The sequence below is a fragment of the Dryas octopetala genome, chromosome 5, assembly GCF_963921425.1.
Source record: "Dryas octopetala chromosome 5, drDryOcto1.1, whole genome shotgun sequence".
Taxonomy (NCBI): domain Eukaryota; kingdom Viridiplantae; phylum Streptophyta; class Magnoliopsida; order Rosales; family Rosaceae; genus Dryas; species Dryas octopetala.
The window spans coordinates 15580348-15607168 of record NC_141370.1 but is presented as its reverse complement, the minus strand read 5'-3'; the positions used below and the strand labels follow the sequence as shown (position 1 = coordinate 15607168).

Here is a 26821-nt window from a genome sequence, read left to right as displayed (position 1 = left end):
ATTAAAACTAAAAAAGATTTAAAATAAAAAAGTTTAAAACTTAAAAATAGTTAAAATTCCAAAAAGATTAAAAGTTTAAAACTAAAAATTAATTTAAAATAAATTAAGACTAAAGAATATTAAAACTAATAACAAAAAAAAAACCTAAAAAACAAAGAACAAAAAAAGCCTAAAAAAGATGCAGAGGAAGATCTACCTAAGGGGTGGTCTTGGTGTTGGTGCTTTCCGAAGGATTTATGGTGTGAGCAAGAGGAATGGAAGTTAACAGCCTATGATAATTCAATAATTAATGCTCCAAAGAAGTTAATTAGAATCTCCATTTTGATTTTGTTTTGCAAAGATATTCTAATTCATTTCATATATGGGTTTGCTCTGCTGCTTCTCAATGCTTTTTCATTTGTTTTTGAATTCATCGCCACAGTTTTGTTGATTTCAGTACCTCATCAAGTGGAGGAGTGATTTTGTTTTTTCTGAAGCCCACCCCATTTTTGCGAGAGTAGTGATGCTATTGCTCCACATTCTTCAACAATTGCAGAAAATGAACATCATTGATAGACACAGGAAGAGAGAGAAAAAGAGAGAAATCGAGATGGAGAGAGAGAAGGGGGAGGGTGGGGTCACGCCGGCAGGTAGGGCCTCCATCGGTAGGTAGGCTGCCGTCGGCTGTAGGACTACTGAGATGGGTTGGGTTTGTGCGATCCCAGATCTGCAAGACTGCATCTTCTTTGTTTGTTTGTCTTTTTTTTTTTTTTTTTTTTTGCTTTTTGTTTATATTATTAGTTTTAATCTATTTTAAATTAATTTTTAATTTAAAGCTTTTTTCGTTTTAAAGTTTTTTTTATAGTAGTAACTTTTTTTTTTAAATTTGTTTTTAAAAAATAAAATAATCAAATTATCTTTCATTTTAACAGAATTTTTAGAAATTGATGAATTGTTCCTTAATAACACAAATTTTAAATATGCATCATACACTAACACAAACCTAAATGCGTACTCTAAATTAGGATTAACCGTGTCATTTTTAAAAATTTTTCCCTATTGCATATAATTGTTCAAATTCAATTGGAATCTAATATTTTTATAGTCATTCCAACCAAAATAAAGCTTATTGTGATTACATGGACATAACTCATCAATCTAACAAGCGAATGAAGTGAAAATTGTTTCTTTTGCTGAATGCGTGATGGACAACAATTTGTCTTCACTGGATTGGTTTTGACCTTTGTGGAAGCCACAACCAAATCCACTAATTGATCTCTTGATAGGGCAAATTGTTCGTGTGTTGAAGCTGACTAAACTGATTTGATAAATTTAGACTTAAAAATATACAACAATGCATATCCTAGTATGTAATCCATTCAAGAGCAGCTGCTAGCAATGGGTTCCGACACAGCTTTGGCAACAGCGGGGGCATCTTGGTCTCTAGCACTTACTAAATTAAAGCAACCACACCTGGGCTTCAAACATTACAGGGTCACCAAACTTGCTGCCACGGGCTGAGTTGGTAAGAATCAGAAGGACTTGGCATAGGAGAGCCTTGAAACCTTTATATTCAACAAGTCACATCGAAGAAGCTTCCATGGGGACTTTGCCTGCAGCAATTGCTACTGATATTTTTATAACAATGTAGACAAGTATCATCTAGATTTCTCTTCAATCCATGCAATAAAAACCCATTCTGGGTGGAGTTCATATGGACGTCCAGCGGGAGGAAACCTGGCAAGAAAGGATAAAACAACTTGGATGTAACAAGGGTGTTAATAACAGAGCAAGCCTCGCAGTCCTAGAAAATAGAACAAGCCTTAGGAGAGGATTCAGACTAGCCATCATTTGAACACCCAGAGGAAATGCTTTTGCTTTTGTGATTCATAAAATGAGTTTGTTTTCTTTTCACTTTGAGTTCTGAGTGTACCAAATGGCAAATGAAATGGTCTAAGTGCCAAAAGAGACACTTTTAAAAGGAGCTCAATGAGTCCGGCCATATCAAACCAGCATCCCATCTTGTCCACAATAGGTTATTTATCCTTTTGTTGGAGTACGAGGGAAAAACAAATTTGAACTCAAAACAATTAATCTAGATACCTTGACAAGTCATATTTTCCATTCACTAATCGAATAACCAGGTCCTTCTCTTTATCTGCAATAAGAAAATAAACAAATCTCAGTAAAATAAACCACATCAGGCATTGCTGAGAAAAACGACATCAGGTAAAATCCTGTAATAATTTATCCTCAAATCTGTAGACCAGGAAAAATCTAAATTTTTTATGAAGACATAAGAATAAGTATGCCTAGTAGAACTATTAAGTCGTCAGCATTAAGTATTGAAAGACATAAGAATAAAGAAGACTGAAGACCACAAGGAATGTCTAAGTTGTCAAACTCGATCAAACTTTTAGTAATTAAAATTAATAAAGGTCAGTCACGTATAGTTTATGTCTTGTCTAAGTAGTAGTTACTTCAAAACCTCACCCATGTTTGTCCAGAAATGAGTAAATACTATGTTGTTTGCATGCCTGGACAACAGAGCTTAAGGACAACATGCAAAGATTCCCAGAAGATGAAATACATAATACATAGCCTCCCGCAAACAGAATTTGAAATTAACATTATATTATGCAAATGATGGGTAGTGCAGCAAAGAGACATTATAAATTTGTCTTTGCAGCATGGTAAATGAGTTTAAGAAATCACAAGGATATGTCCTCACTCCTCACCATAGAAGATTGACAACTAAATTAACCACACATCACAATAAAAAAAGGATTGCAGGTACAACAATATTGGTAACCCCACAGCCTAAAATATTCAACAAATTTAAACAAGACTCAATCATCAAACAGGGGGGATGGACCCCACTCTCTTACCTCAGGATTCACAATTCTGGTTCTCATATCATGCTTGCATACAGGGCAGAATGTCCCCCATTTTGTGAGCCACAAGTCCACACAGCTTGAATGAAATTCTGCAAGTAGCGCTCAAGTTGATTAATCTACAACTGCAAATGACATGGTGATAAAGTAAATGCTAACTAAAATCCACCTTTTGACTAAGGTCAAAATCAATTGCCTACTAAGATGATAAGCATCTCCTGTTCCTAACCTTACAACAAAGATCAAATGTGACAGCATTTGAACAATCAAACCACCAAGATGTATTTCTACTTATGTGTACTTTTAATTAGACCTTGGGAGAATAGCAGCTTCATTGAGTTCTTAAGATGGACATGGTACTGTAATATTTGTGATGAAAACTCCAGCAAATGCACATGTCCAAATATACAATTTTGGGTTATTAAAATACCTCAAGTTCTTCTACAATCTACAATGTAATTCATGAACAGTTGGAAGTCTGCTGAAGTGCATCATCACACACCAAGGTAGCCTGTTAGGTCATAGGACTTTCCTAATATGCTGAGGCAAACATATACTATGATATTTACAAGTAACACCTTATGGATTGATGAGAGTGACACTGCAACTCAGATGAGAATGCCAGGAATATGAACATGAGGGGAGCCTCTTAGAACTTACCATGTTGGCAGGGAAGAACTTTAAGAATTTCCGCATCTTTGTAATTTTCAAGGCAGATTGCACAAGTTTCTTCACTGTGGCATTCACCCAAACGAGCAGAACTGAATGTGAAGCACGGTAGAGCTTCCACCAACTTCGTATCCACACTTTTCGGAAGCTGGTTTCTTCCTAGCGAGTAGAGCCAGTGTCTTGGAGAAAAAATGGCTATTAAAAGGATAGTCAATATGACAAGAAATGAGATAAAAGAAATAGCCAACACTGTCCAGGCTGTTTCATTTTGAAATGGGAAGATGCAGCATTCCCCTGCTTCACCTCGAGCATGCTCCTTTAGTATTTCACCTGTTGCTTTTGTAACAAATACGGCATGAATTGTAGAATTCTCACCGTTTATCATCACTGCAAATAGAGGACACCAATCATTATAAATTCATAACAGCTAAAACATTAAGATTCTCCTATTCTTTTGATGGAACCTCCATAGTTCTACAAATTATCATGTTGCTCCAGGAGTATTTAAGATTTCATTTAAGGAAAAGGATAACATATATGTAAAAGAGATTCCGATACAATCTTCATATATAAGAACAACCCAATAAACACAAAACGAGCAAGAGAATATAAATTATATAATGCAAGCAATGAAAACCGTAAACAGAAATTTCAAGGGGCATGGTGACTCACTGTAAACCAAATGGCCTTTATCTCTATCATCATAAACAATTGCAGCACGAAATCCGGCATTTTGGGCATTTTGGACTTTATCCTTGAAAGCACATTCACCTCTAACTATTAAAGCAAACCTTGTGCTATCGGTTTCGTTTGGTCGAAGACCATTGCGTAGAGGCGAGCAGGCATCCAAAGGGTCCGATACAAGCAAAGCTCCACATATACCAGAGCTATTGACACCAACAGCTATTCAAACAAAAACCCAACAAAAAATAAAAAGATCAACTTATTAAGATTTGAGTGATTAGCAAAAGCATATAAATCTAGAAAGGATATAGAATTTTGTTGTTTCATTTAGCTCAACTAAAAAACCAAAATTTTTGAAAATTGTTTAATTTAAAACGAAAACCGACTTTAACTGAAGGAAATGAAAAGTTGTTTACTTTCCCTACATTTCTGATCAACCAAACGGCAAAAGATGGGAAATTACCGATTTTGGCGGGAAGGTCCGGGAAGGCCATGGACAATGGTTTGAGAATAACAGTAGCAGAGCTTAGTTGGACAAGTTTAACAAAAACGAGCACAAACAATCCCAGCAAAGCTTGCCTCATCTCTCTCTTCCTCAGCTCCAATTACCTAAAACGCAAAATAATCAATAACAAATCGCACTTAATCAAGATTTCAAAAGAACAAAAAAGAACAAAAGGGACATGAAAATTGAAGAACCAGTACCTCTTGAAGCTTATTGGATTCTGACGCTTAGATTTGTGTGAAATATAATTGTATAACCAATTGACGATTCAAATACACCGAAAAATGGGGGAAAAAAAAGAGGAAGAAGAAAAAATAAGCACAAAATAAGTAAAAGGGAAAACTAATAGAGTGAGTTTTAAGGGAGCTGAGACTGAAACTCGAGCAAATGGGAGCTGAAATTGCAGTCTCAACTTTCATCAGTATATATATTACTATTTTTGGTTATTTTCCAAAAAAAAATATTACTATTTTTAGTTGTATTTTTAATCGGTATGGAATAAACGACGCCGTTTCGACCGACCCAAAGCGCGCCGTTTCGATCAAAAACCATTAGCCGTCAACTCGTCAAGGAAAAAAGCTCAAAAAAATTTCGCTTTACTTCGATTGGGTTGAAGCTGAACTGTTGAAGTTCAAGTCCTTGAGCAAGCTTGAGAGTTCGAGTTTGATGGAAGAAGAAGCTTCAAAATCAGCGTTGCCAGACGCGTTCCTCGACTTTTTGAAAGCGAATGGGTTAGACCCTTCCATTTATGCCGCGAGCCATTCGACCCCTCGTTACATAAGGTACTCTCTGTGAATTTTCTCTTCTTTTTCTGCTTTTGTTTTGGTTTTGGGTTTGTGTTTTTGTTGTTGAAGAATTGGGTTTTAATGGGTTTTGTTTGTTTTGGTTTTTTGGGTTTTTGGGTTTTTTTTTTTTGGTGTAATGGAAAGGCTGAAACCTGGTTGTGAAGCTCAAATTGAAGATATTGAAGCTGAGATCAAGTGCAAGCTTGAAGAAGTGGATTGGTTGCCTGGCTTTTATTCTCTTCCCCCCGATATTCAAATCGCTAACTCAAATGCGTACCGAGAAGGGAAGGTGAGCGAGAAAATTAAGCAGTTGTTGCTTTGTTTTTTTTTTTTTTCTCTAGCGGGAAAGTCCCAAATTTTAATCGCAATATTTTGTCTTTGTGTTTGTTTGGGGCTTCAGATATATGGAATCGATGCAGCGTCTGGAGCTGCTGTTTCAGTCTTGAACATCTCAGCTGGAGATCATGTTCTTGATCTTTGTGCAGCTCCTGGTAAGTTAGTCTCTGATTCCTGTTTGTTAGTATGGTAAATTCGTTTGAATTGAGTGGATGATTTGGTAAAATGCAAATGTTTAATGGGTAAGAATGTTGTAAATTTATCAACTTTTTGTGCTAGTTAAACATTATTCGTTGCATAATGAGTAAATGCCACTTATTTTGTGCTACTATTAGTAAAACATGAAGTAGGTGTTGGCTGCAAAATTGCCAAAAGACTCATTTTTCGAAGTATAAAGATTTAAAATTTGTAAAATGTCCCAGAAAACAAAGATAGATACAGTTTATAGTGTTTGGGAAGCATCCAAATGATATGTATTTCCCGACAATCATGCAAGAATATCTGATCCAGCTACACTGATGAATTTTGTTTTCTGAAAAATTGCTCACTTAGTTTTATTTATTTTGTATATTTTATGTTCAGGTGCTAAGCTTTGTCTGATATTAGACCTTCTTGGTGATTCGGGTTCTGTAACTGGTGTTGATGTTTCAAGACATCGTCTAGCGGCTTGTAGGTCAATGCTACAGAAATATTCATTGGGTGATCGCTGCCGACTATTTGTTGCTGATGGGACAACTTTTTCACTCTTTCCGATGATAGTTCGTTCAGATTCTAAGTCATGTAATTGATCTGAATCCACATGTACCAGAAGCTTCATATGTGACACTGTTAAATCTTTTAAGAATTCTATATGCAAGCATCTTGCTGTTTTTGATATGTTATCGATCTATCTAGAATTATGCAGGTGAATCTGCATTGGAAGAAAATGTGAAATTCAAAGAATGGACATCTAGGAGACCATGGAAAGAAAGGAAAAAAGCTGCTATGGTAACAAAAACTGGAGCTGTGCTTTCAGGGATTCAGCATCCAGAGCTCATCTATTATGGTCGCCACTCTGGTGTTGTTGGACTGAATAAAAGTGAACTGTACCAAACTTTCTCTGACAGTGAGTTTTTGAGCTGTGGCTATGACAAGGTAAAACTGCATTGTGCTTTTTTATTTTAATTTCTTATAACTTAACATTATTTATGGGTTGGTTGGTTGCTAAGCTAGTTGGATTTTAATTCAGGTCCTAGTGGATGCAGAGTGCACTCATGATGGATCAATTAAACATGTCCAAAAATTTGAACATTGGGGGTGGGAAACTCTGCAACGCCGTGTATTGGATGCAGAGAGGAGTGATAGCCTCACTGTGCTTCAGGTATCTGATTGAATCTTTCAGATTATCTGTTAACTTTGCCACTTTGAGTATGCATTGTTGAAGTTTTATTTGTTGGAGGAAACAACATTTCATGCTTAGGAAAGTGATAGTAATATTTGTCTTTGTCTTGCAGTTGAAACTCCTAAGGAATGGTTTTAGGTTGCTAAAAGCTGGAGGGCTGCTTGTTTATAGCACTTGCAGGTGCCTTTTGTTGGTTGTTCCTTTAGATTTTGGTCACACACATAGAAAGGATATCTGCCTATATTTCTCATTTTTTTTTTTCTATTGATTAGTTTGACAGTTACTCAGAATGAAGATGTGGTAAAGCAGTTTCTTAAGGAAAATCCTTCTGCCGGTAAATCCCTTTGTTCTTTGTAATAGTTAATACCATGATTGTTTGCATATTTACAGCCTACAACTTATGTTAGTATACTTCATTCCACTTGAAGAGCTCTTGTGTATGTAGTTCTTACTCTATGAAACGATTGATTCATTGAAGGTTTGATTGCAACAATCAGAGCATAATCAGCATGTTACACTTTTTTGTTTTTGCGGTTCACTGATTCCTTCTTTTTACACAGAGTTGCTGGCAATAGATGCTGCTGAAAATTGGCCTTGCAAGAACGGACAACTCCCAAATACCTTGCGCTTTGATCCTTTGACCTCAAACACCAGCGGACTTTTTGTTGCAAAGTTTTCAAAATTGTCCATTTAATCATAAGTTTGGCTGTCCAAGAGCCTTAACTCAACCCAAGCTCAAGTAGTGGGGTTAGATCTTAAGATTCAGTTTTTTTTTTTTGGTCAAGTAAGATTCAGTTCACCTTGTAAGCAAATAACAGACGAAGGTTCTAGATATCTTGATGGAACTGGTTTATTTTGCGATGGAACTGGCTTATTTTTGTGATGGAACATAGTTGTAAGTGTAGTATATTTTTCTTTTCGTTTGCACTGCCAATGACCACAACCAATAGAGGAGGATAATAATTGACAGCTATCAGCCTATAATAGATGAGAATTCAGTCCCCTAGCTTTTGGGACAGTGGAGCTTTCACCCTTGACTGAGATTGGGGATTTTTTATTTTTTTTTGGGTTTTTTTTTCATATTTAGTACCTGAACTTTGACTATTATTTTAATGTGGTACCTAAACTTTTATTTGTCCCAATTGAGTACTTAAACTTTTATTTTGTGTTTAATAGGTACCAAAATGAATTTCTGTTAAAATTATCAACAAAAGTTAGGGGCAATATAGTCACTTCAAAAAATTTATATTTATATTTTAATTTTAATTTTTAATTTTTTTTGTTTGTTGTGTGTTTTTTTTTAATAATTTTAAACATATAAAGAAAATAATTAAAATATACTTTGACTATATTGCCCCTAATTTTTATTGACAATTTTAACAAAAATTCATTTTGGTACCTATTAGACACAAAATAAAAGTTTAGGTACTTAATTGGGATAAATAAAAGTTTAGGTACCATATTAAGACAAGGGTCAAAGTTTAGGTACTAAATATGAAATAAATATTTTTTTTTTTTTCCTTTTATCCTTTTTTGTTAACTTCATACCTCGAACTTCCTATAACGGCCAACTCTGGATGTGCAAACTTGGCAAAACCTACACGCATGCTACAAAGAATAAAGTCCAAACGAATCATATTATCACACTCCATAATTTTGTCTATTTGGACGAAAGAATAGTATATGTGATCGTAACACTATCATGTATAATGTGTTTATCTTTTTATTTTAGATATACACAAAAACATATAAAATTGTCCCATAAAAGTTTTTCTCTTAAGAAATACATAAAAAAACAAGTTAGGATGATAGAAAAATATATGTGTGGATAAATTATGAGAGGGGCAACTGCCCTCATTGGACCCTTAATGGAAGTTTGGAGAGTAAATCAATACAAGTGTAATAGTTTAGATAACAAAATGGCAGTTTTATGTCCCCTAGTTTTTGTGACAGTTGAGCTTTCACCCTTTAATGAGATCGAGATTTTTTTTTAAATCTTTTTTTGTTGACTTCATATCTTGAACTTCCTGTAATGACTAACTCCGGATGCGAAAACCTGGCAAAACCTACACACATACTATAAAGAATAAAGTCCAAACGAATCATATTCTCACACTCCATAATCTTGTCTATTTGGACGAAAAAATTATTATATGTAACCATAACACTGCCACGTATAATGTGTTTATCTTTTTATTTAAGATATACACAAAAACATATAAAACTGTCACATGAAAGTTTTTCTTTATAATCTGATCACTTATATCATTTATTAGGGTTGTTTTACTTTATCAAGAGTTTTGAATTTTTTGTATGTGTAAGGGCACGAAAAGAACTTAACTATTACAGTTGTATATTGCTCATGCGTGTCTATCTCTGTTATTACCTATTAAGTCACGTAATGAAAGAGATAAAAACAATAAGTGTATACACTTGTTATGTAAAAGTTTTATTGTGGAGAACATATGTGAGTATAATACTGATCAATATTGTAGAATAACCTTAATTATTAATTAGAGGAAATTACAAATTTGATCAACTTATTTTATACCTAGTTCAATTTTGGCTTACAATCTTTTTTAAGTTATGATTTTAAATCTTTTTTGTTGTGTTTTCTTCAATTATAATTGAAATATAAGTTATATTTTATCATTTCTTAGTTATAGGAACCAATTTGGAGTATTATAATTAAAAAAAATTGAAGTTAGGTGAAATTTGAAAAATATGAAAAATTTTATAGGAAAAATGGGTAGTTTCGAGTACCCTACTTTGGAGCCAATTATCTTGAGTTTTAGAACTCTGATTTGAATGATCTTTATATGGTTGTAAAGAGGAGATACATGCTTTAAAATAAGTATATGTTTGCTGAATTTGGCTGAGATTTGATAGGGTAAAAGGCGGGACAAATTTGAGAAAACTAATTTGGACTTTTATTAAACAAGTGAAACAATTAGTGGACCAAAACATAACTTAAAAAAGATTGTAGAACAAAATTAAATTAAGTATAAAATAAGTTGACCAAATCTATAATTTTCTTGTATTAATTAATAATTTAATGTATAAGCTGTTACATCTTATGGGTCTGAAAATATGTTTCTATAACATTACCTTTTCCAAACATGAAACTCCACTTCTTGTTCCCTTAGTTCTAGGGTATATTTATTCTATAACAGAGTATAATATATATATAACTCCATTTCCTTTTCTATAACAGAGTATAATATATATATGTATATTTATTCTAGGGTACTGCAAAGTCTGTCATTCCTTATTCTATGAAGCCTGAATCTGAAATGCATGTCGCTTGAAATCAATAGAGATTCATTAACACTCTTTTTTTTTTTGTCTGATTTCGCCAAAATTTTCATATTTTCGTCAAAATTCTCAAAATTTCGGAAAAATTTTTCAGCTTTGGGAGGAGCTGAGGCCGTTGAGGGAGGAAGAGAGGAAATGATGGGTTTTCTGGGGCAGGGGGCGAGAGATGGAGAAGCTTGGTGGTGCTCATGTCGGTGAGGGAACTCGCGGTTGGGTCTGGTTGGTCGGGAAGTGGCCGACTTCGCTATGGCTGGGCTAGCTGTGTGCAGCGTCGCGTGAGGGAGAGAAAGTAGGGGAAAGAGAGGCTGCAGGAGAGGAGAGATGAGAGAGGAGAAGGAGAGGGTGGTTGAGTGGTTGCAGGTGGTCGGCGCCGGTGAGCTGGGCTGGGGATGGAAATGCCGAGAGAGAGAGAGAAGCATGAGGGATGGAGAGAAAGGAGAAGAAAAAAAAAAGGGAAGCGAGGGAACCGCGTTTTGGGGAAAAAAAGGAAAAAAAAAATATATATGTATATATTTCAGGGTTAATTTAGAGGGCTGCTATTTGCACACCTTTTCTTTTTCTTTTTGCACACCCTTTTGTAAAAAATAAATCAAAAATCAAAGGAAAGACACACTCACCCCTCACCCAACACACCCTTGAAAAAAAAAAAAACACACCCCTTGGTTGGAAAAAAAAAACACACCCCTGAAAAAAAAAACACACCCGAACACAGCCCTCCCTCCACCAAACCCCAGCCCCATCGCACCCTCCCTCCAGCCCCGACCCAGCCCACCTTTTTCCCCTCCACCCAGCCCGACCTCCTCCCTCCCCTCCACCAAGCCCCAGCCCCAGCCCCGTCGCACCCTCCCTCCAGCCCCGACCCAGCCCACCTCCTCCCCTCCACGCAGCCCGACCTCCTCCCTTCCCTCCACCAAGCCCCAGCCCCGTCGCACCCTCCCTCCAGCCCCGACCTAGCCCACCTCCTTCCCCTCCACCCAGCCCGACCTCCTCCCTCCCCTCCACCCAGCCCCGGTCCCATCGCACCCCCTCCTACCCAACCCCGTCGCACCCTCCCTCTAGCCTCGACCCACCCGGCCACCTCCCTCTAGGTTCGGCAGATATATGCCAAATGGTTTGTGGGTGTTCGGCGGGTGGCTGTCGAACGGTTTGTGGGTGTTCGGCGGGTGGCTGTCAAATGGTTTGTGGGTGTTCGGTGGATGGCTGCCGAAGGAAACTCAAATTTTCGGCAAACCAGTGCCGAACGAAGGAGAAAGCAGAGAGAGAAAGGGAGGGAGGGAGGAGAGAAGAGGAGAAGGTTGAGGGCTTCGTGGGTGCTGCTTGTGGTGGTCGGGTGAGGGAGGGAGGGGGCTGGGTGGGTGGGTCGGGGCTGGAGGGAGGGTGCGACGGGGCTGGAGCTTGGTGGAAGGAGGGCTGCGTGGGTGGGTGTGGTCGGGTGAGGGAGATGAAGGGAGGTGTGTGTGGTCGGGTGAGGGAGATGAAGGGGGGGTGTGTGTGGCTGGGTGTGTGTTTTTTTTTTTTGTCTGTTGATGGGGTGTGCAAAAGAGAAAAAAATGGGGTTGGTTTTTTGGTGTGAGAAGGATAAATGTGTCTTTTTTTTTTTAATTTTTTTTTTAATAAAAGGGTGTGCAAAAAGAAAAAAAAGGTGTGCAAATAGCAGCCCTCTTAATTTATAGTTAGCTTTTTAAACATATAGCAGTATTTTAAATGAAAGGTGAGTATTCATTCACCTTAGTTAGATGGCATAAACAAAACTGCTCTCATTGGGTTAAAGGGTTTAAAAAATAACAATAAATGTTATTTTCTTATTTATCCACCTATGTTTTAAGGACAACAAATTCAAAATGATTAAAAAATCTCTTTAAAAAAAGTCATTTTTTATGTAATTATTAATTAATGATTCAAAATGAGATCAAAATAAAACAAAATGTTCAATAAAATTTACATAATTGTTAATTAATAAATTATTTTTATTTAATAGTATTTATCTTTAGTACATATTATATTCATCATATATCATATAAAATTTATTATATAATAAATTTTTTTAAATATTTTTTTATTAATATAATAAATAATATGTTAGAATTTTTATATTTTAATCACAATTTTCATATTTCTGTCTAATTTTGATCAAATCAAAATTTCAATCGTCCAAACCCCAAATTTAACTCATTGATTATTAGTAAAGCTCCAAGATTGACAGCCATCATCTCAAATCCAAGTCATCCGTGACATATCTCAAAGGTGAAGACAATACTAGACTACTAGTCCTTCAAGCAAGTTTCAAATCCAACGGTCACGATCAACACTACTAATCCATAAACACTACATGTACATAACGAATTTTCAATATGAACTATTGAACTCCACAGGCTCTGATATTCAAAGCCTGGTTTTTTGGATCCACATCCACGTTTCAAATTATCGTTAGCGGTTACAAGGAGGAGATGACCACTAGCCACGAAATCACAGCTCCACTCAGTAAGACTTATAATTTGACCTTCTTTTTCTCTTCCATTAATATATCATCCCAATTTCTCTCCATTTTCTCACGAAATCTCTCCCCCTCCAAATTCACGCCTACTTCACAGTTGAGACGAATCAGGACAAGAATACCTCCACAACCAATGCCCCCGCTTCACGACCACCGTCTCCGGAGCCGGAGAACTCTCCGATCGAACAGGTCGCGCTCACCGTTCCGGTCACCGACGATCCTTCCCTCCCAACCGTGACGTTCCGGACGTGGACTCTCGGAGCCCTCGCGTGCGTTCTACTCTCCTTCCTGAACCAGTTCTTCTGGTACCGCCGAGAGCCTCTCTCCATCACGTCGATCTCGGCTCAGATCGCGGTGGTCCCGCTCGGCCACCTCATGGCCTCGCTGCTGACTGAGCGAGTCTTCTTTCAGGGGCAGAAGTGGGAATTCACACTCAACCCGGGCCCGTTCAACGTGAAGGAGCACGTGCTCATCACCATCTTCGCCAACTCGGGAGCTGGGAACGTCTACGCCATCCACATCGTCAGCGCCATTAAGATCTTCTACAAGAAGAAACTGTCGTTTCTCGTGGCGCTGCTCGTCGTTTTGACTACTCAGGTGCTCGGGTTCGGATGGGCCGGGTTGTTCCGCAAGTACTTGGTGGAACCCGCGGCTATGTGGTGGCCTCATAACCTCGTTCAGGTTTCACTCTTCAGGTAACGTGCTTTTTTTTTTGCCACGTTTTGCTCCATTAGTGGACGTTATAGTTTTACGTTGGTGAGGATTCGTTGACTTGTTGCTGGTCAAAGGAACGTGCTTATATTCCACTCTAGTAGTCTTTAGTGTTATTACTGCCTTTGTTGTTCTTCTTTGCAGCAGCTGGTTTTGTAGTCTAGCTTAATGCTTTCACTGATACAAATATTATTAACAAAATTGTTAAATAAAACTATTTCGACCACATTTTTATACCGTATCTTAATTTAATAGCGTGTGATCCACTTATATAAGTATATTGTATTGATAAGAAATTTTGTATGTGGCGGTAACACTACATGCGATGCTGATATGATGTCATGCATGTCATAATTTCAGTAAACACGTAACATGCAACATGCAACATGCTGTGGTGTTACCGTCATTTAAAAAAACTTTCTCGTACTAATGTGCATGTTACACAAAGTGGTGCAAGAATGTGTTCAATGCAGCATTAGGAGAGTTACTACTATTTCCTCTGAAGTCTGAACTGTGTGCATGTCATGTATGCTTGACTGAACAGGGCATTACATGAGAAAGAGGAGAGAGCCAAGGGTGGATTAACAAGGAATCAGTTCTTCCTCATTGCTTTCACTTGCAGCTTTGCTTACTACGTCTTTCCAGGCTACCTATTCCCAATGCTAACTTCCCTTTCCTGGGTCTGCTGGATATTCCCTACTTCAATCCTAACCCATCAGCTGGGTTCAGGACTGCATGGTCTTGGCATTGGTGCTATTGGACTTGACTGGTCCAGCATATCCTCTTACCTTGGGAGCCCACTTGCTAGTCCATGGTTTGCCACTGCCAATGTTGCTGCTGGTTTTGCTATTGTGATGTATGTTATCACTCCTGTGGCTTATTGGCTCAATGTATACAAGGCCAAAACCTTTCCCATATTCTCGGATGGCCTTTTCACATCTACTGGCCAGAACTACAACATATCAGCTATTATAGACCCCAACTTCCGCCTTGACATTGATGCATTTGAGCGAGAGGGCCCTCTCTATCTCAGCACTTTCTTTGTTTTCAACTATGGTGCCAATTTTGCCTGCCTTACTGCCACTATTGTCCATGTTCTCCTCTTCAACGGGAGGTAAGCCACACTTTCCGGATTGAAAGTAATGGTTACTAGAGCAAAATTGGGCATCATGGCATATATGTATCTGTGTATTTGACACTCTCTGCCCATCTTAAATTGTCAAAAGAAAGTTCATACCTACCTATTATAAGTTCAGTATCTCCAAGAAAATGTTAACGTGCCACCAACCATCTGAGGTGCATTATAAACTTCATGCACTCGGAAAAAGTACAAATAATATTAGTTGCATCATGTATGGTAAACTGCAATCTTCTCTAAATGCCAAGTTCCCTCAAGTTTCTTTCAAATACTCCACTTGACTTCTGATTTCTGCATCAAGAAATGGGAAATCAAATATAGCTAAGGTGAACTAGCTTATATATTGTTTTACATTTTGTTAGAGGGCCTTATTTTTTCAAGTGTGCAGAGACATCTGGCAGCTCAGCAAGTCTGCCTTCCACGGGAAGAAGATGGATGTGCACACAAAGCTCATGAGAAAATATAAGCAAGTTCCTGGATGGTGGTTCATGTGTATCCTTTTGGTTAACATAGGGGCAACCATATTTACATGTCATTATTACAACGATCAACTACAATTGAAATGGTGGGGGGTCTTGCTTGCCTGCGGTCTTGCATTGTTGTTCACTCTTCCTATTGGTGTCATTAAAGCCACAACAAATCAGGTACAGTTTCAAACTATTTCACATATTCAGCATTTTTGTGTGGACCTAGGATGTTCTTTACCTTTCTATCCACTTGCCACCATCATCAAGTCCAGCTGAAAATGGAACCTCATATTCAGCCTGTGCAATTTGAATTTATTAAGTTAACATGCTTTGGAATAATGGTCCCTATGGGGATGGATGTTTTGTTCATTTTCCACATGCTTCTATCTACTTTTGCACTGTTATTGCTCTAACATCACTAATCTTTTCATTGGTGAACAGACACCAGCCTTGAATGTGATCACAGAGTACATAATTGGGTATCTCTATCCAGGATATCCTGTTGCTAACATATGTTTCAGAGTCTACGGATTCATAAGCATGAAACAGGGGCTCACCTTTCTGGAAGACTTCAAGCTTGGGCACTACATGAAGATTCCTCCTAGAGCAATGTTCATGGCACAGGTTAGCTTCCATGTCTTCCTCTTCCCAAACATAATAGGAAAAAGAAAAAACTTGCTACATTTCACCAAGTTTCTGGTCCATAGATTGATGGATGAAATTTTGTCCCCAATTATTTAGGAACAATTTCTTCTCAGGTAGTTGGTACAGTTATAGCAGCATTCGTGCATTTAGGAACTGCATGGTGGCTTATGAACACAATCCCAGACATATGTAATAGGGCATTACTACCAGCAGACAGCCCATGGACTTGCCCCGGTGACCACGTGTTCTATGATGCTTCTGTCATCTGGGGTCTTGTTGGGCCTCGCAGAATCTTTGGGAATCTTGGCCATTATTCAGCCATCAACTGGTTTTTCTTAGCCGGGGCTATAGCTCCTGTCCTAGTTTGGCTTGCACATAAGGCCTTCCCAAGAAAACATTGGATTAAACTGATCACCATGCCTGTGCTCTTAGGGACAACAGCAGCTACTGCTGTCAACTACACCAGCTGGGTTCTCATTGGATTCGTCTCAGGCTTTATTGTTTACAGGTACTACCGTGGCTTGTGGAGTCGCCACAACTATTTGCTATCCGGAGCTCTAGATGCTGGATTAGCTTTCATGGCAGTATTTTTGTACTTATGTCTGGGGATGGAAAATGTCCACTTTAAGTGGTGGGGAAGTAGCCCAGATGGTTGTTCATTGGCTTCTTGCTCAACAGAGCATGGGGTTGTAGTTAAAGGCTGCCCAGTGCTGTGAGAAAGGCTTTGTGTTAAGCTGTTTAATTGGATTGTACTTGTATGTATAATTCTTCCGTTAGGTAGAACTGTAAATAAATCATGGAATAACTTTATTGGAAAAATTTTATTGATGATTAATACTATTTATTAATTATTTTAATTTTCTCTTTCCATAAACAATCAAAGTGTTCAACTAATCAACCAAATTGACTTGAATCAAAGCATTTTGCTTAGAACTTCCATTTAAAAGATTGGCTTGCCTTGGTGTTCTCAGTAATAGCAGACATTCTGATATTGAACAAGGAACAATAGTAGCTGTGCTGCAAAGTGTCTCAGTTGTAGGCTTACAAAAAAAGCTGCCAAAAGACTTGGAGCAACACAGAGGAAATCTCCAGCCTAGCTCCAGATCAACAAAACAGATTAGCAACTGATTAATAGATTAGTTAAAGTCTAACTAATTATCAGGCTGTAATTAATTAAACTCACTATAACAGCTCCCTTTTATTAATTTATAGGGCTACACTTGTACATTTACAATGAGAAAGTAATTAAATTTTCTATAAGAATAATGTGTAGGTAGTGGTTTTCAGGGGTTCATATAGTTTAGCAAGGCCTTTGGGCTGCTTTCTGACCTGGCTTTCCGATCGTTGGTCACCTTCCACCATACTCATTATTGGATCATTGGAAGGGCTCATTGGATTTGGAGCTCAATGGCTGGTTGTTAGCCAAAGAATCCGTCCTCTTCAATATTGGCAGGTGACAAGATCATCTGACATGTAATGCTTTCTTGTCAACCAATTTGACATGTTATGTTCCTAGACTGTCAATCAGTGAAGACTCTAGATAGCCTGGTGACGTAGCATTCTGGTATATGGCAAGAAAACATTACCTTCGTCCATTTGAACTGCTTCTTTTATCTTTTATTTTTTTGGTTTTTTAAAGCAAATTTTTTGTTGTGGATATAGATGTGCATATTTCTGTGCATGCATGGGAGGCAACAGCACAACATGGATGAACACAGCAGTGCTACTGTGCTAGTGACTTGCATGAGAATTTCACAAAAAAACCGTGGCCCGGTTTCAGGCATTCTCAAAGGCTATGTAGGACTAAGCACAGCAATCTTCACAGACATAGGCACGTACTGCTCTATTCTCCTCCAACCCCTCCAAATTCCTCATCATGCTTGCTATGGTCCCTGCCATCATATTCTCCAGGAAACCGAACCGGCTTCTAGTCCAGCAGTGGAAAAACAAGAAACAGAATTCTTCAATGTCCTTGCCCTTGTGGTAGCTGTCTACCTCTTGGTCTTTGACATCACTGGAAGTCATTGTCCTATTCTCTGGTATTTGCTATAGGACTGCTTGTTCTGCTGGCCATGCCCTTGGGTGTGCCCTTGTACACTGTTCTTTACACATCAAGAAGACCCATTAATGCTCATGATGTGGAACAAAAAATTAAGGAACCTCTGATTGCTGATCAAAAAGGGGCATTGGAATCAGAGAAGTCAAACACAGGCAGTGAGGTGGAAGATGGTGAAATGAAGAGAAGACCATTGATTGGAGAAGATCATAATGTTGTTGAAATGGTGAAAACGTTTGAGTTTGGGTACTGTTTGTTTGGTTTCTTTGTGGTGCAGGCACTGCAATGTGTGTGATGAACAACATGGGGCAGATGGGGCTGGCACTTGGCTACTCTGATGTCTCTATTTTCATCTCACTTATTAGCATTTGGGGTTTCTTTGGGCGTATTGTCTCTGGCCTGGCCTCAGAATACTACATTGGGTATTCCGACTATTTCAAGGAAAATAACTAGTTCAGTCTTGGATTCGAATGCAAACCATTCAAGTTTATGAGCTGATACGTGTGACTTGTGGGTGATCATATGCAATCTTTATACTCTTCTAGTGAATGAAGGGCTTTTGATCTTGAAAGCCTGAGACAAAATATTAAAATGAGGTCATACATGTTCATAGAGGAAATTGTTAGCTTGATATACATTGTGTTGAGGTGTGGAGCCAATTTCAAAGAGGTTTTGATGTTTTTTGGCAAGTGGAATTGATCCAAGAACATTTGGGATTAATCCACTAAGGAAGGCAGCAAGGTTCTGAGAGATTGATCTCAATTCCTGTGGGATTGATCCCACAAAGAGGAGTTTCTGGCAAAGAGTGATAGAGGGATCGATCTACATAGGAGTTTCTATGTAGTTATCAGCAATTGATGTTGATAACTACATAAATAATTGTCTCTTAGCTATTGTAATTTTTTTTCCTATATGCATTTCATAACAGAATTCGAGGTTCCAATTTCAAAATGGACTTCAAACCTGCATTGCATGGTCCCCCCTTTGACTGGTATAAATGCTTAGGAAAGTGATAGTAATATTTGTGTTTGGCTTGCAGTTGAAACTCCTAATTAATGGTACGTTGTAGGTTGCTAAAAGCTGGAGGGCTGCTTGTTTATAGCACTTGCAGGTGCCTTTTGTTGGTTGTTCCTTTAAATTTTGGTCACACACATAGAAAGGATATCTGCCTATATTTCTCATTTTCTTTTTCTATTGATTAGTTTGACACTTTGACAGTTGCTCAGAATGAAGCTGTGGTAAAGCAGTTTCTTGAGGAAAATCCTTCTTCCGGTAAAGCCCTTTGTTCTTTGTAATATCACTTGTGATTGTTTGCGCATTTTACAGCCTACAACTTATGTTAGTATACTTTGTTCCACTTAAAGAGCTCTTGTGTCTGCAGTTAAACGATTGATTCATTGAAGGTCTGATTGCAACAATCAGAGCATAATCAGCATTTTACACTTTTTTGTTTTTGCGGTTCACTGATTCCTTCTTTTTCCGCAGAGTTGCAGGCAATAGATGCTGCTGAAAATTGGCCTTGCAAGAACAAACAAAGGTTTCAGATATCTTGATGGAACTGGCTTATTTTTGTGATGGAACATAGTTGTAATCGTAGTATATAATCTTTTCGTTTGCACTGCCAATGACCACAGCCAATAGAGGAGGATAATAATTGACAGCTATCATATATGAGAATTCAGTCCCCTAGCTTTTGGGGCAGTGTGGAGCTTTCACCCTTTACTGAGATCCTTTTTTTTTTTTTTCTTTTTATCTTTTTTTGTTGACTTCAGAGCTCAAACTTCCTAAAAGGGCCAACTCCAGATGTGAAAACCTGGCAAAACCTACGAGCATACCACAAAGATAAAGTCCAAACGAATCAAATTCAAATACCCTATAATCTTGAGAAAAATTTCTATGAGACAGTATACTTACAATGTGTACGTAAGACTGTCTCGTGTAAGTTTTTATCCATAATCTGATCACTTATATCATTTAGGAAAATTCTATTCATATCCAACAATCTCACTACATCCAATATTCACTTTATATTTTCTTCATTTTCTCATTTTAATCAATTCACTTTCCTATTATATGCCTATATTACTAAAACCTAGACTAACACTAAAATTTCTCTCCCTACCCAACAATTATCTCACACTAATACTCAACATCAATACACAACCTATCCAACCAAACTCTTCCCTTTAAAAATCCAAGATACACACAACCAACCTTAGTCGTGCCCAGCTCAGCTCAACTTTTGCCATAGTCGATGCTGCCAAGGCAAGCTATCACTGCCAGCGCAACCTCCCACTGCCATCGTCGGCCTATCAACCTTCCACTGCCACTGTCGTTTGTCAATATTTTGAATTTTTCATCAATTAAGTAAATCAAACACTTTTTCTATGTTTTTTGGACAGATCCTTCATATTTGATGATAAATATAATGTTTTTGTATGAATTTTAAGGATTGATTTGAGTTTTCTGCAGTAAATACGGGTTATGGGTGTGATTGTCGAAGGGGTCGGTTTGACACTGGTGTGCCGAATAAGATGATAATATTCGGCTCCCAATCACCAAACATATGTACTTTGTTCTACACAGAATCACTGAATGTAATTTTTTTTTGCCAAATATAACCATTCGGCGAAGGGGTTCCAAATGGAGAAGATTTATTAGGCAGGTGTTCACCGAATTAGTGTTCAATATTCGGTTGGCCACTTTCCGAAAATAATTATCATGTTCGGTATTGGTCCACCAAACAAAATGCAAATCAGTATTTTTCCAAGACGTCATAGACATGAAAAATTGCAGAAAAATGAAAAATATATGCACACATATCTCATTTGGAGGCTCATAAAGATATATTTCACTCTCCATTCGCCTAAAAAACCTTGTTTTGATGTTATGGGTTCCAAAAATATTTAGAGTTTGGTGTTTGTTGGAAGGTGAGGTTGAAAATGATGAGTTTGAGAGTGAAAGTGAGAGTGAGGTTGATGAAGGTTGAAGTTGTTGGGTATAGAGAGTTGGATATAAGGAAAAAATTGAGTTTTTTTTTTTAAATATAATTTGTCTTTAATAGTAATTTCATGGTGAGAAATAATGGTCTATTTATGTTCAAAATTTATTTTGAATAAGAAAAGAAGATTATTGGGTATACCGTATGAATAAAATTTTCCTATCATTTAGTAGAATCATTTTACTTTATTGAGGAGTTTGTATTTCTAGTATGTGTGAGGGCACAAAAAGAACTTACTTATTAGAGACTTACAGTTGTATACACCTTATGTATGTTTTTCTCTTTCAATTACGTGATACGTGAAAGTTTTACTCGTATGACACACATGTGAGTAGAATACAGACGTATATGATAGAATAACTCTAATTATTAATTAATATATCAGCTGTTACATCTGATGGTCTGAAAATATGTTTCTTTAACATTACTTTTTCCAAACATGAAACTCCCCTTCTTGTTCCCTTAATTCGTCCGTCTTTCGAATAAAAACAGAGTATATATATTTATTCTAGAGTGCTGTCATTCCTTATTCTATGAACTTATGAAGCCTGAATCTGAAATGCATGTCGCCTGAAATCAGTACAGATTCATTAACACATTTTTTTTATGTCTGATTTTAACACTCTTTTAATTTCATTATTCGCAAAGCTCCAAGATGGCAAGATTCGACAGTCATCAGTGACATATCTGAAAGGTGAAGACAATACTAGACTACTAGTCCTACAAGCAAGTTTCAAATCCAACGGTCACGATCAACACTACTAGTCCTACAATGATAACCACTATATATGTACACAACGAATTTTCAATATGAACTCCGCAGGCTCTGATCAAAGCCTGGTTTTTTGGATCCACATCCACGTTTCAAATTATCGTTATCGGTTACAAGGAGGAGATGACCACTGGCCACGAAATCACAGCTCCTCTCAGTAAGACTTATAATTTCACCTTCTTTTTCTCTTCCATTAATATATCATCCCAATTTCCCTCCATTTTCTCACGAAATCTCTCCCCCTCCAAATTCACGCCTACTTCACAGTTGAGACGAATCAGGACAAGAAGATCTCCTCAACCAATGCCTCCGCTTCACGACCACCATCTCCGGCGCCGGAGAACTCTCCGATCGAACAGGTCGCGCTCACCGTTCCGGTCACCGACGATCCTTCCCTCCCGACCGTGACGTTCCGGACGTGGACTCTCGGAGCCCTCGCGTGCGTTCTACTCTCCTTCCTGAACCAGTTCTTCTGGTACCGCCGAGAGCCTCTCTCCCTCACGTCGATCTCGGCTCAGATCGCGGTGGTCCCGCTCGGCCACCTCCTGGCCTCGCTGTTGACCGAGCGAGTCTTCTTCCAGGGGCAGAAGTGGGAATTCACACTCAACCCGGGCCCGTTCAACGTGAAGGAGCATGTGCTCATCACCATCTTCGCCAACTCGGGAGCTGGGAACGTCTACGCCATCCACATCGTCAGCGCCATTAAGATCTTCTACAAGAAGAACCTGTCGTTTCTCGTGGCGCTGCTCGTCGTTTTGACTACTCAGGTGCTCGGGTTCGGATGGGCCGGGTTGTTCCGCAAGTACTTGGTCGAGCCCGCGGCTATGTGGTGGCCTCAAAACCTCGTTCAGGTTTCACTCTTCAGGTAACGTGCTTATTTTTTGCCACGTGTTGCTCCATTAGTGGACGTTATAGTTTTACGGTGGTGAAGATTCGTTGACTTGTTGCTGGTCAAAGGAACGTGCTTGTATTCCACTCTAGTAGTCTTTAGTGTTAATGCTGCCTTTGTTGTTCTTCTTTGCAGCAACTGGTTTTGTAGTCATAATGATATCACTGATTCAAATATTATTAACAAAATTGTTAAATAAAACTATTTCGACCACATTCTTATACCATATCTCCATTTAATAGAGTTGGGATCTATGGTCTATCTATATAATTAAGTAGATTATTGGTAGAACTTTAAACATGTGGTGGTAACACTTTATGATATGTTGATATAGTGTTATGCATGTTATAATTTTCATGAATACGAAATATACAACATGTCATGTAGTGTTACCGTCGCTTAAAAATACTTTCTCGTACTAATGTGCCACACAAAGTGGTGCAAGAATGTGTTCAATGCAGCATTAGGAGAGTTACTACTATTTCCTCTGAACTGTGTGCATGTCATGAATGCTTGACTGAACAGGGCATTACATGAGAAAGAGGAGAGAGCCAAGGGTGGATTAACAAGGAATCAGTTCTTCCTCATTGCTTTCACTTGCAGCTTTGCTTACTACGTCTTTCCAGGCTACCTATTCCCAATGCTAACTTCCCTTTCCTGGGTCTGCTGGATATTCCCTACTTCAATCCTTGCCCATCAGCTGGGTTCAGGACTGCATGGTCTTGGCATTGGTGCTATTGGACTTGACTGGTCCAGCATATCCTCTTACCTTGGGAGCCCACTTGCTAGTCCATGGTTTGCCACTGCCAATGTTGCTGCTGGTTTTGCTATTGTGATGTATGTTATCACTCCTGTGGCTTATTGGCTCAATGTATACAAGGCCAAAACCTTTCCCATATTCTCGGATGGCCTTTTCACATCTACTGGCCAGAACTACAACATATCAGCTATTATAGACCCCAACTTCCGCCTTGACATTGATGCATACGAGCGAGAGGGCCCTCTCTATCTCAGCACTTTCTTTGCTATAAACTATGGTGTCAATTTTGCCTGCCTTACTGCCACTATTGTTCATGTTCTCCTCTTCAATGGGAGGTAAGCCACACTTTCCAGATTGAACGTACTGTTGCCTATACTGCAGTCCTTTCATTTTGTTTAATGAAATGTTGCACTATTAGTGGTTTGCAAGTTACTAGAGCAAAATTGGGCATCATGGTATATATGTATCTGTGTATTTGACCTCTCTCTGCCCATCTTAAATTGTCAAAAGAAAGTTAATACCTACCTATTATAAGATCAGTATCTCCAAGAAAATGTTTACGTGCCGCCAACCATCTCAGGTGCATTCTCTACTTCATGCACTCAGAAAAAAGTACAAATAATATTAGGTGTATCATGTATGGTAAACTGCAATCTTCTCTGAAAGTCAACTTCCCTCAAGTTTCTTTCAAATACTCCACTTGGCTTCTGATTTCTGCATCACGGAATGGGCAATTAAATATAGCTAAGGTGAACTAGCTTATATATTGTTTTACATTTTGTTAGAGGGCCTTATTTTTTCAAGTGTGCAGAGACATCTGGCAGCTCAGCAAGTCTGCCTTCCACGGGAAGAAGATGGATGTGCACACAAAGCTCATGAGAAAATATAAGCAAGTTCCTGGATGGTGGTTCATGTGTATCCTTTCGGTTAACATAGGGGCAACCATATTTACATGTCATTATTACAACGATCAGCTACAATTGAAATGGTGGGGGGTCTTGCTTGCCTGCTGTCTTGCATTGTTGTTCACTCTTCCTATTGGAGTCATTAGAGCCACAACAAATCAGGTACAGTTTCAAACTATTTCACATATTTTTTGTGTGGACCAAGGATGTTCTTTACCTTTCTATCCACTTTCCACCATCATCAGGTCCCTTTGAAAATGGAACCTCATATTCAGCCTGTATAATTTGAATTTATGAAGTTAACATGCTTTGGTCCAATGGTTCCTATGGGGATGGATGTTTTGTTTATTTGCCACATGCTTCTATCTACTTTTGCACTGTTATTGCTCTAACATCCCTAGTCTTTTCATTGGTGAACAGACACCAGCCTTGAATGTGATCACAGAGTACATAATTGGGTATCTCTGTCCAGGATATCCTGTTGCTAACATATGTTTCAAAGTCTACGGATACATAAGCATGAAACAGGGGCTCACTTTTCTGGAAGACTTCAAGCTTGGCCACTACATGAAGATTCCTCCTAGAGCAATGTTCATGGCACAGGTTAGCTTCCATGTCTTCCTCTTCCCAAACATGATAGGAAAAAGAAAAAACTTGCTACATTTCACCAAGTTTCTGGTCCATAGATTGATGGATGAAATTTTGTCCCTAATTATTTAGGAACAATTTCTTCTCAGGTAGTTGGTACAGTTATAGCAGCATTCGTGCATTTAGGAACTGCATGGTGGCTTATGAACACAATTCCAGACATATGTGACAGGGCATTACTACCAGCAGACAGCCCATGGACCTGCCCCGGTGACCACGTGTTCTATGATGCTTCTGTCATCTGGGGTCTTGTTGGGCCTCGCAGAATCTTTGGGAATCTTGGTCATTATTCAGCCATCAACTGGTTTTTCTTAGCCGGGGCTATAGCTCCTGTCCTAGTTTGGCTTGCACATAAGGCCTTCCCAAGAAAACATTGGATTAAACTGATCACCATGCCTGTGCTCTTAGGAACAACAGTAAACATGCCTCCAGCTACTGCTGTCAACTACACCAGCTGGGTTCTCATTGGATTCGTCTCAGGCTTTATTGTTTACAGGTACTACCGTGGCTTGTGGAGTCGCCACAACTATGTGCTATCGGGAGCTCTAGATGCTGGATTAGCTTTCATGGCAGTATTTTTGTACTTATGTCTGGGGATGGAACATGTCCACTTTAAGTGGTGGGGAAGCAGCCCAGATGGTTGTCCATTGGCTTCTTGCTCAACAGAGAAAGGGGTTGTAGACTTGTAGTTAAAGGCTGCCCAGTGCTGTGAGAAAGGCTTTGTGTTAAGCTGTTTAATTGGATTGTACTTGTATGTATTATTCTTTCCTTAGGTAGAACTGTAAATAATTCATGGAATAACTTTATTGGAAAAAAAAAAAACGATAACTTACTTCACCATGTTACATTGTTACTTGCCATAGGTGATAAAATTGAGAAAGAATTTGTTAGTGTCTAGCATTACTGTTTAGTAAAGTATTAATGCTCTCTTTTGTGAAATTATACCAAGAAGAAAAACCACTAGATAAAATTTCAACAAGAAAGTGCGTATCTCCATGGGTCCAAGCTCGACAACAAGAGTTGAATTATTTACAGGACCCCCTCTAATTGGGATAGCTTCTTCTCCTTTGTTCCCGTCAACTTTCCATTTCATCCTCTTCTTCTCTTGGTTTGCTGACAAACTCACTTCCTTCACCTCCTTTATCTGAAAAGTACTCAAACACCAACAATCGCATTAGTAATTGCGAACAGGACTAGTTAATTAATTAGTTTAACCTGAATCACTGAAGTCACTTAATGATGACAAGAGTGTAGGTGTCAATATGGAAGTAACCATAAACTGACTTGACCTTGATGATGTACAATTTAAAACTGATATGTGAAAATTTTCCATTTGCGGAAGATCAAATGAAGTTAAAATTGTAACATTTTAAAGTTCAGAAAGGTGATGATAGTAATACCATAGTGGGATTTCATGTATTTTTAGAAATCTGTTTGAGCTTCAATTAAGCATCTGTTTGTGGCTTCCATCATACCTTTGTACTTATTTATGTGAAACTGGCCTTATGCTCTGCAAAATTATCCTCTTATTTTTGGTAAAAGTTTTGTATGTGAAAATGTTAAAGGTCAACCTACATTGCCATGAAGAGAAAAGGGAGTTGGATATCTAATAAATGTGGAAAAGTTGTGAATGTGGTAACATGGGAATTGGGGAGTCTCTCTATCTAAGGGGATGTGGAAGAGGTTTGCTTTCTTCATTCTAGATTCTTCTTACCTGTTTACATAATTGTGGTTTGATTCTTCAAATGCATGCTTATCACACAGCCCTGCGGGCACCTTTTTACTCA

The 26821-nt window shown here is 38.3% G+C and overlaps 3 protein-coding genes and 2 pseudogenes across 6 annotated transcripts; 4 read left to right on the top strand and 1 right to left on the bottom strand.

Annotated features, from left to right (window-relative positions):
• Positions 1-1022: 1022 nt before the first annotated feature.
• Positions 1023-5107, bottom strand: RMR1 (receptor homology region transmembrane domain ring H2 motif protein 1). The gene is made up of 7 exons (XM_086243627.1): positions 4932-5107; positions 4690-4835; positions 4215-4445; positions 3534-3929; positions 2868-2965; positions 2083-2137; positions 1023-1716 (listed from the first exon to the last, which is right to left on the bottom strand). The coding sequence occupies exons 2-6, from the start codon at positions 4808-4810 to the stop codon at positions 2108-2110; spliced, it is 876 nt and encodes a 291-aa protein (XP_086099753.1). The 5' UTR covers positions 4811-4835; positions 4932-5107; the 3' UTR covers positions 1023-1716; positions 2083-2107.
• A 214-nt stretch (positions 5108-5321) lies between these two features.
• On the top strand, positions 5322-8220 carry LOC147284817 (S-adenosyl-L-methionine-dependent methyltransferases superfamily protein). Of its 2 annotated transcripts, none has more exons than XM_086244408.1 (9): positions 5322-5513; positions 5661-5805; positions 5917-6007; positions 6435-6632; positions 6757-6986; positions 7081-7212; positions 7346-7413; positions 7506-7567; positions 7794-8220. In XM_086244408.1, the coding sequence occupies exons 1-9, from the start codon at positions 5398-5400 to the stop codon at positions 7925-7927; spliced, it is 1176 nt and encodes a 391-aa protein (XP_086100534.1). In that variant the 5' UTR covers positions 5322-5397; the 3' UTR covers positions 7928-8220. The 2 variants fall into 2 exon arrangements, with proteins under 2 accessions (XP_086100534.1, XP_086100535.1); XM_086244409.1 differs by having other exon boundaries at positions 7522-7567; positions 7794-7934.
• A 4527-nt stretch (positions 8221-12747) lies between these two features.
• LOC147284816 (oligopeptide transporter 7-like) lies at positions 12748-16860 on the top strand. Its single transcript, XM_086244140.1, has 6 exons — positions 12748-13029; positions 13140-13737; positions 14298-14867; positions 15280-15535; positions 15800-15982; positions 16117-16860. Exons 1-6 carry the CDS (start codon positions 12996-12998, stop codon positions 16717-16719), a joined length of 2244 nt encoding a protein of 747 aa, XP_086100266.1. The 5' UTR covers positions 12748-12995; the 3' UTR covers positions 16720-16860.
• Positions 16861-17236: 376 nt separating this feature from the next.
• Positions 17237-18673, top strand: LOC147284815 (protein NUCLEAR FUSION DEFECTIVE 4-like; annotated as a pseudogene). The gene is made up of 3 exons (XR_015122513.1): positions 17237-17244; positions 17308-17456; positions 17666-18673. The product of XR_015122513.1 is annotated as a protein NUCLEAR FUSION DEFECTIVE 4-like (transcript).
• A 3161-nt stretch (positions 18674-21834) lies between these two features.
• Positions 21835-25871, top strand: LOC147284814 (oligopeptide transporter 7-like; annotated as a pseudogene). Its single transcript, XR_015122305.1, has 6 exons — positions 21835-21989; positions 22100-22697; positions 23247-23816; positions 24293-24548; positions 24807-24989; positions 25124-25871. The product of XR_015122305.1 is annotated as an oligopeptide transporter 7-like (transcript).
• The last annotated feature ends 950 nt before the right edge of the window (positions 25872-26821 follow it).

Excerpts from the sequence above, each read along its gene's own strand:
- RMR1 (XM_086243627.1), bottom strand. The coding sequence starts at position 4,810 with ATGAGGCAAGCTTTGCTGGGATTGTTTGTGCTCGTTTTTGTTAAACTT. Across the intron at positions 4,446-4,689 it reads GGACCTTCCCGCCAAAATCG|CTGTTGGTGTCAATAGCTCT; the intron begins GTAATTTCCCAT and ends TTGTTTGAATAG. Across the intron at positions 2,138-2,867 it reads CCAGAATTGTGAATCCTGAG|ATAAAGAGAAGGACCTGGTT; the intron begins GTAAGAGAGTGG and ends TTCTTATTGCAG.
- LOC147284817 (XM_086244408.1), top strand. The coding sequence starts at position 5,398 with ATGGAAGAAGAAGCTTCAAAATCAGCGTTGCCAGACGCGTTCCTCGAC. Across the intron at positions 5,806-5,916 it reads ATGCGTACCGAGAAGGGAAG|ATATATGGAATCGATGCAGC; the intron begins GTGAGCGAGAAA and ends TTGGGGCTTCAG. Across the intron at positions 6,987-7,080 it reads TGAGCTGTGGCTATGACAAG|GTCCTAGTGGATGCAGAGTG; the intron begins GTAAAACTGCAT and ends ATTTTAATTCAG.
- LOC147284816 (XM_086244140.1), top strand. The coding sequence starts at position 12,996 with ATGACCACTAGCCACGAAATCACAGCTCCACTCA. Across the intron at positions 13,738-14,297 it reads GTTCAGGTTTCACTCTTCAG|GGCATTACATGAGAAAGAGG; the intron begins GTAACGTGCTTT and ends TTGACTGAACAG. Across the intron at positions 14,868-15,279 it reads GTTCTCCTCTTCAACGGGAG|AGACATCTGGCAGCTCAGCA; the intron begins GTAAGCCACACT and ends TCAAGTGTGCAG.